The sequence below is a fragment of the Muscardinus avellanarius genome, assembly GCF_963383645.1.
Source record: "Muscardinus avellanarius genome assembly, chromosome: 11".
NCBI classification, from domain to species: domain Eukaryota; kingdom Metazoa; phylum Chordata; class Mammalia; order Rodentia; family Gliridae; genus Muscardinus; species Muscardinus avellanarius.
Genome location: NC_137797.1, coordinates 68309315 through 68317637, shown reverse-complemented (window position 1 = coordinate 68317637; position 8323 = coordinate 68309315). Strand labels below are relative to the sequence as shown.

Genomic DNA, 8323 nt, shown 5'->3' with positions numbered 1-8323 from the left:
GGTGATGGAGAGTGCATGTTGGTTCTGACCCAGATAGAGATCCAAAAACTGGCGCGAAATGGCTTTGGGCTGGGAGGGGACACACGTGACCCTCACAATTCTGGAGATGGAGCTCCTGGTCATTTTTTTCCTCTGTCCATGGTAGCTAAAAGCTGAGACTCATTCCATTCCAGGGGGGTCACCAGACCCAAGTCAAGAAAAAGCTATCAAGCTCCAAGAGGGCGGGTTCCACATCCCCACTGAGGAGGTCGTCCTGGAGCAGAGAGAGCCCAGGGAGAGTAGACGTAACAGTGGCAAAATGAGCACCAGAAAGGGAGGAGGGGCGGAAGTGAAGAGAGCACAGACACCAGGCCTGGCCTGGCTGGACGCGGCGCCTGCAGGGGCCTCGTCTCCTCTATCGCTGGGATCTCTTGGTCAGGGTGGTGGTAGAGATGATCTTACTGCCGGAACCACCACCAAATCCAAAGCCACTTCCAGAGCAGGAGCCAAAACCACTACCCAGGCCAAATCCGGAGAAGCTTCCTCCGCCGATGCCTCCAGCACTGGTGCTGCCGCCGACCACCGCTGCAGGAGAAGCAAGGGACACAGTTGGACTCTCGATCCTCTGCCCAGACCAGGGTGAATGAACAGCATGGCAGGGGCAGAGGATACTTACAGATGCTCACGGCGCTCTGACATTCTCCAGACATCCTATGGAGGAGAAAGAGTCATGAGCCACCTCATGGCCAGAACTAGGCTTCGTTCAATAAGCAGATCTCACGCACCTGCCATCCTAAAGCAGCCAGATTCTAAGGGCCAATTGTGAGCCTATAATCTACACCATCCTGGTCCTTAATACACCAGCACAGTGCTGATGTAAGCAGCCCAACAGAGCCTGGACTTCCCTGTCCCTCGTGACCCTGCCCTGCCTCCCCGCCCTCGCTCACCTGCACTCCTCGCCCTCCAGCAGCTTGCGGTAGGTAGCAATCTCGATGTCCAGTGCCAGCTTTACACTCATGAGTTCCTGGTATTCTCGCAGGATCCGGGCCAGCTCCTCCTTGGCCTTCTGCAGAGCGCCCTCCAGCTCTGTGCGCTTGCTGTAGGCATCTTTGAGAGCCAGCTCCCCACGCTGCTCTGCATCAGCCACAGACGTCTGCAGAGTCTGGCACTGGGGACAGGGACCCCGGGCAGGCAGCATCAGTGCCCTGTCTTCAAGATCTTTACTCCTGTTCCCTCTCCTGGACCATCTTCCCTTAGGATGTTGTCTGTCCTTCTGGCTTCCCCTGACTCTTGAGCATTTCATCCACGCCAGCCAGAGCCCACCAATGCCCTCATTTAGATTATTAAGATAGTTGAGAAAAAAACAATAAGAAGAGCCATAAAACCTGGGCACTGGATGCTATGTCATGTCAACAAGGATGTGGCTCAGGAGATGCAGAAATGCACGCTCTGGGTACAGCTTGTGTGATGAGATACAAATGCCACGCAAGCAAGCCCAGCACCTTCTGACCTGATGCTCTATCTGCTTGTCCGCCAGAGAGGCATCTCCCTTGGGCCCCTGGCCCCACACTCCAGCTGGGAGAAGGTGCCACCCACCTGCTTCTTGACGTTCTCGATCTCTGCTCGCAGCCTCTGGATCATCCTGTTGAGCTCCGAGATCTCATTCTTGGTGCTCTTCAGGTTGTCACCATGTTGGTCAACTGAGTTCTGGAGCTGCTGGACCTAACACCCAAGGAGACACAGGGAACCAGGGGTCAAGGGCTTGTGGGTAGAGTCCAGTGGAGCAGCCACAGATGATAAGAATAATCCAAATGTCAAACAATCCCAAATCAGACCAGGCTCAATGATGCCTGAGAGAATCTATTCCTCTCCAACTGCTCTTGAGCTAGAGCTGATGATCATCTATTCACCTTCAAAGCAGAGCCCCAAAGCTACCCCATATCCTGAGACATCCCATCATCCACCTTGTTCTGGTACAGCGCCTCAACCTCAGCCTTGCTCCTCTGGGCGATGTCCTCATACTGGGCGCGGACCTCAGCGATGATGCTGTTCAGGTCCAGGTTGCGGTTGTTGTCCATGGAGAGGATCACAGATGTGTCACTGACATGATTCTGCATCTGGGACAGCTCCTGCAAGGTAAGTGTCTCCCATTAGCCCCCCAAGAGAGCCTCTCCGACCTCTGACACCAGACATCTGTTGTCATGGAAACAGCTGTGAGAAAGTGCTCAAATGGAAACAGAGTTGGCCTTCCCGATGGGTAGGAAACAGGACAAGGGTAAATTTCTAAGTAGACTTTCTGAGACTGGCTAATCTATCTCATTTAGCATAATATTCTCCAGTTCCATCTATTTTCCTGCAAATTACACAATTTTGTTCTTCTTTATGGCTGAGTAAAATTCCATTGTGTGTATACACATTTTCTTTATCCATTCATCTTGTTAATGGACATCAAAGTTGATTCCATAACTTCGCTATTGTGCAGCTATAAACATAGGTATGAGCCGAGCATGGTAGCATGTGCTTGTAATCCCAGCATTTGGGAGGCTGAGACAGGAGGATCACAGTTTGCAGACAGCCTCAGCTCCTACTTAGTGAGGCCCTTTGCAACTCAGTGAGACCCTGTTTCAAAATAAAGAATAAAAACCAGGGCTGGGGTTGTAGCTCAGAGGTAGAATGGCCCTGGGTTCCATCCCCAGGACTGCAAAAAAAAAAAAAATGTAAGCATGTATCACTATAATAGTCTCAGAAAGTCAAAAGTGGAATGTTTTCTCTCATTTGTGGAAGCTAGAAAGAAAATAGAAAAGATAGGTACTATATTTTTTTTTTTTTTTTGGTGGTACTGGGGTTCCTGGAAGCCCTTCTACCTCCGGGCTACACTCCCAGACCTATTTTATATTTTTTTATTTGGAAACAGGGTCTCAAGCCAGCGAGGCTGGCTCCGAACCAGCGCGATCCTCCTGTCTCTGCCTCTCAAGTGTGGGGATTATAAGCGTGCGCCTCCACGCCCGGCTTTTTTTTTTTTTTTTTTTTTAGTACTGGGGATGGAACCCAGGGGCATTCTACCGCCGAACTACTCTCTCAGCCCTATTTTTTTATTCTTAATTTTGAAACAGGGTCTCACTAAGTTAAGGAGGGCCTCACTAAGTAGCTGAGGCTGTCCGCAAACCGCGGTCCTCCGGTCTCAGCCTCCTGAATGCTTGGATTACAAGCATGCGCCACCACACCCAGCAAGATAGGTACTTTAAATAATGCAAATATAGATCCATAGAGTAGTTGAGGGGAATGGAGTGTGAGTCAGGGAGGGAAAAAGAGAGGACTGTGGAAGGAAACAATTCAAATATCACTATAGCAATATGTGACTGTATCAGTACCAGTCTCCTTAACTCCTGTTGGGACGTGGAAAGAAATACACAGACTTGTGTGCAGGTATGCTTTCAACACATGGAACCTCACCACGATGTATAATTGCAATGCACTCTCAATTATTTTTAAAAAATTATAAGTATAAATCAAGTGTTTGATAACATCTCAGGACAGCAAAAGCGATACTAGTCTTCACTGCTCCCCGGGAACCATAAGCACTCCCCACTAATGCTATGGGTGCTCGCTGTGATGGTGGAAAGGAATGCAATGGGTCTATTTCACCAGAAAAATGGTGGAAGGCAAGGAATTTCATCCCATCTAAAGATTAGTCTTTAGATCTAATCTCTTCTTCTAAGACAACCCCTGGTTTTGAAAAACTCTCAGTTGAATCTCACTTCCCTCCGACCCTTCTTGTCCCTGACCTTGCTGAGAACCCAGTGCCCTGTCATAAAGGGGCTGGAGTCCCTTCTAAGAATTAGGAAACTCAACCAGCAGCTTCAGAGATGGGGAAGTCTCTCCCTGAACAGAGGGAGAATGGAAGCTCACCGCCTCATAGAGGACCCTCAGGAAGTTGATTTCATCGTTCAGGGCATCCACCTTGGCCGCCAGCTCCACCTTGACCATGTAGGCGGCGTCCACGTCCTGCAAAGGAGGACAGAGGAGAAGAGATAAGGGGCTGGGATTACAATGTGAGGAAGAAGTGTTAATCAACACCTAAAGTTGTTCTCGGCTGCATTTAAGAAAGGCTATATGATACCAGGTAAGGTGGTGAAGGACTAATTATTTGATATTTCTGCCCCTAATGCAACCTGGAGACCTGAAAGTTAATTGTTCAAGTAGGTTTTACTCCCAAACTTCATTCCTTAGAAACTGATTATGGTCCTCACTTCTTTGGGCTGCATACAGAATAACACCAAGGACCACTCACAAAGGAGAGGGTGCCCTGAGAGCATCTTCCACTGTCCTTCTCCTACCTTCTTGAGGACCACAAAGTCATTCTCTGCAGCTGTGCGTTTGTTGATCTCATCTTCATACCTGGGTTGGGGCAGGAAGGAAAAGACAAAGCCCACAGTGAGCTAGTTTCTCGGATCTCTGCTGCTTGTTCTCAAGCATCTATTTGAAAATATCTAGGCAATTAGCTATATTTCCCATGTTCAAACATATTCATGTAATGTACATTCACTGAGCAATTACCATGTATGAGATAACAGTCTAGAACCTGGTTTCTTCAGAGACATAGAAACCAAACGGTGAAAAGACTATTTTCATGCTACTTTTGAAGCCCACCTCCTCCCCTTCACCCCTCCCGGCACATGTCCTTGAGGTTGAAATTGGTAATTTTGTATGTGTGTATCACTATTACTCTTTACCTCAATATGATGGATACTTACAATGGACCAAATAAAAATATAAAAATAATAGATAATGAAGGAGTATAGCAAAGGAAAATAATGCTTCATTTTAAACTAAAATAAAATAAAACAATGAAGTCACCACAGGGGAGAAAGAGACTATTTTCAAGAGATAAGATATAAGAAAAAAATCATCAATGATCTATTGATTTTATTTCCGAAAGAAACTTTGGCCATTTGGGCAGATTAAATTTTCAAGAATGTTGCCAGTGCTCTAGTCCCCTCGTATGGGTGTGAGTCGAGAGAGGCTCGGCATTTGTTTCCCTGGCACAGTCTTGCAGTGAGCAAAATAAGAACTGTATGTGTTAGGTGTTCACTATATATCCAGTGCCATGCCACATCCATTCCCTATCTCATTCAATTCTCACAGCCTATAAAGTAGGAATCATATTTCCATTTTAAAGACTAAAGGATATTATTCCCATTAAAGTTTAGAAAACCAAAGTTCAGTTAAGCAGCTTACCCAAGTCCACAGACTAGTAAGTGGGGAATCCATATTCAAACCAGCTGTGCCTATAACCTATTTGCTTCTGATAGTGCTATACTATTTTATCTGTCTTGTTTCTGATCTTGTTTGTGTGTGACCATGTGGATGGACACAGGTAAACCAACTAGAGGACCTTCCTGGCCCTTTGGGGTCTCTTCAGCCCTGGAGAGGAGTCCAGGGAGCCTGGCCTATGGTTGGGCAGATTGGCCAGAGGCCCCTCCTTCCTCTTCACCTACTTGGTCTTGAAGTCCTCCACACTGTCCTGCATCATCTTCAGTTCCGACTGAAGGCGCCCTTTCTCATTGACTGTGGTATCCAACTGCTTCCTCAGGGCATTGATATATGTCTCAAAGAAGGGATCGAGGTTTCTGGGGGCCGTGGTGGTCGTCTGCTGCTGGAGGAGGCTCCATTTGGTCTCTAGGACCTTATTCTGCTGCTCTAAGAACCGCACCTGTGTTGAAAAAGACACCAGCCAAGTGATGAGGGCCTGCAGCTTTGGCTGGATAATGGGCCAAGGCCACAACACAACTGATGTGGCCCAAAAGCCAGTCCAAGGAGGACTGCCATGTTCAACACCAGGGCACCATTCACTGGGGTCAACATTGTAGCCCTACTCCTGAGCCCATGGCAGTAAATGGGTCCATTGAGCTGTGGAGGGTGGAGAACAGCCAGAGCAGCAGGGCCTGACAGCACTTCCTGACAGGCCCTGGGATGTGTTACTAGAGAACATGGAACTTCTATGAAACAATAAAATATTAGGAGCTACAACCCCAGTCTCTTGAATTCATCTGCTACTCACCCAAGGCAAAGAAAAAATAAATTCACTAAAGACTTTTAAAATAAGCTTAACAGTGCAATGAATAAGCTTATCAGTGCCCCATGAACAGCCTGTACACAACTGAGCATGACTGTCCACCACCAAAGCCCTATGTATCCTCTGAGTCTCAGGTAAACTCCATCCCACCGGGGACTCCTTCCTTCCTTCAGACCCCAACAATTTAGTGGACCTTGTTTCAAAATAAAAAGTGAAGAGGGCTAAGGGTATATCTCAGAGGTAAAATGGTCCTGGGTTCAGTCCTCCATGAGGAAGAAAGGAAGGGAGGGAGGGAAGGAGGGGAAAAGAAGAAAGGAAGAAGGAAACAATCTAGTCAGATAAGCCAAGAAAGCACCTTAGCATGACCTCTCCACTGATGTTATTCAGAATTAAAAGAAGGCCGGGCATGGTGGCGCACACTTGTAATCCCCGCGCTTGGGAGGCTGAGACAGGAGGATCGCGCCGGTTCGAAGCCAGCCTCAGCTACTTAGTGAGGCTCTCAGCAACTTGGTGAGACCCTGTTTCCAAATAAAATATAAAATAGGTCTGGGAGTATAGCCCGGAGGTAGAAAGCCTCTGGGTTCCACCCCAGTACCACCAAAAAAAAAAAAAAGAATTAAAAGAAAAGCGGATAAAGGAGGCTGATCACCTTCTGAACCTGAGATGAGATGACTTCGGGAGGCACCGGAGAGCCTCAGTCTTGCTTTCACATTTGTACGTTTTAGTCTCAATAAAGCTCCTTAAGTTACTCAGGGTCGATTCAAAAGCAAATATTCCTACTCAGAATTGTCCCTTCTTGCACCAAACATCTAAGAGGACTGAGACTTTGATGCACAGTGTCCCAGGACAGCCTGGACCAAAGCGCTAGACTGGCCACCCGTGGTCAGCCTTCAGGTGGCATGGCCCTCTGGGCCGACCCGCTCACTATCATCCGGCATACCCAGCTGGGGCTGAGCTTTCAGGACTTGACTCTCCAGACCTTGCATTAAAAAGTACTTGGATAACACAAAAAAAGAGAGACCCATCTCCTCTTCAAGCAGCCCCAGAAGTGAGCATTGAGCCGAGAGTCAAGAGAATAACAGAGGTAACCTCACAAGGTCCTGGTGAGACCAAGACTCTGCCCTGGAAGTCAGTCCCTTTTTTATTTGCAAATCCAGCTTTGGGTTTCTTCTGCTCTCAGAAGTGCCATTCATTAAATGATTAATGGGTTTTGTTTCCAAAACCAAAACTCAAGAAAAAGCAGGAAAACAATGAACACAGTTTATAGCTGGCACCACTAGAGCTGGAAAAGCATACAGTTTTGCCCAGCACTTGGCAGGCAGCTTCACTAGGGAACTGCAGACACTGAATTGCTTTGAGCATCTTCCCACAGACTCCAGGCAACGGTTCCCCTTCACAGCTGAAAGCTGAGGCCCTGAAAAATCCAGTAGCTTCCCCTAGGCCTGCGCCAAGCTCAGGTGTGCGATCCCAAGACTCGGGAAGCCTGGCTTCCACGCCCATTCCTCCCCGGACACCACTCACAGACCTTGTCAATAAAGGCAGCAAACTTGTTGTTGAGAGTCTTAATCTGCTCACGCTCCTCAGTCCGGACTTTCTGGATCTCGGGGTCTATCTCCACGTGGAGGGGGGTGAGCAGGCTCTGGTTGATGGTGACCTCCTGAATCCCCCCAGCAGGGCAGACAGGGAAGCCAGAGCCACCCCGACCATTGAAGGAGCCTCCAAATCCTCCACCAAATCCCCCAGCACCAAAGCCCCCAGCACCAAAGCCCCCAGTACCATAACCCCCAGCACCGAAACCCCCAGCACAGAAACCCCCAGCACCGCCAAAGCCAGCACCTTGGCGGCCCCCAGCCAAGCCGATGCCCTTGTTTCCCCGAAGGTTGTAGAGACTCTTGCTGCTGAAGCCTCCAGAGGAGCAACGGCCTGCCCCCCCAGACACAGAGCCTGAGCTGAAGGCAACCCTCTTGCCCCCACCAACAATGGCTGAGCCGCCACTAAAGCCCCGGGACCCGCCCCGAACATACTGCTGCCTGGCAATCATGGCTAAGGGAGGAAGATGAGCTCAGAGCTACCAGAGAGAAGCAAGAGGGGCCAGGCAGTGCATGCTGGAGCCCTCAGTCCTGGTCTCTTATATGGGCTGGGGCAGCAGGGCTTGGTTGCAGGGGCATAAAGGGAAAAATCTGAAACATCTCTGGGCTTGGCCTTTGGCACAGGCCCATCCTTCTCGCACCTGCTGAGCTTGTCACTAAACACACCTACAGAAGTCAT

The 8323-nt window shown here is 48.8% G+C and overlaps 1 protein-coding gene across 1 annotated transcript; it reads right to left on the bottom strand.

Annotated features, from left to right (window-relative positions):
• Positions 1-394: 394 nt before the first annotated feature.
• Positions 395-8323, bottom strand: KRT4 (keratin 4; the record flags this gene model as incomplete). The annotated part of the gene is given in 10 exon segments (XM_080705856.1): positions 395-564; positions 656-690; positions 927-1147; positions 1576-1701; positions 1944-2108; positions 3889-3984; positions 4317-4377; positions 5478-5692; positions 7581-8101; positions 8104-8323. Coding segments are annotated over 10 exon segments (1830 nt in total).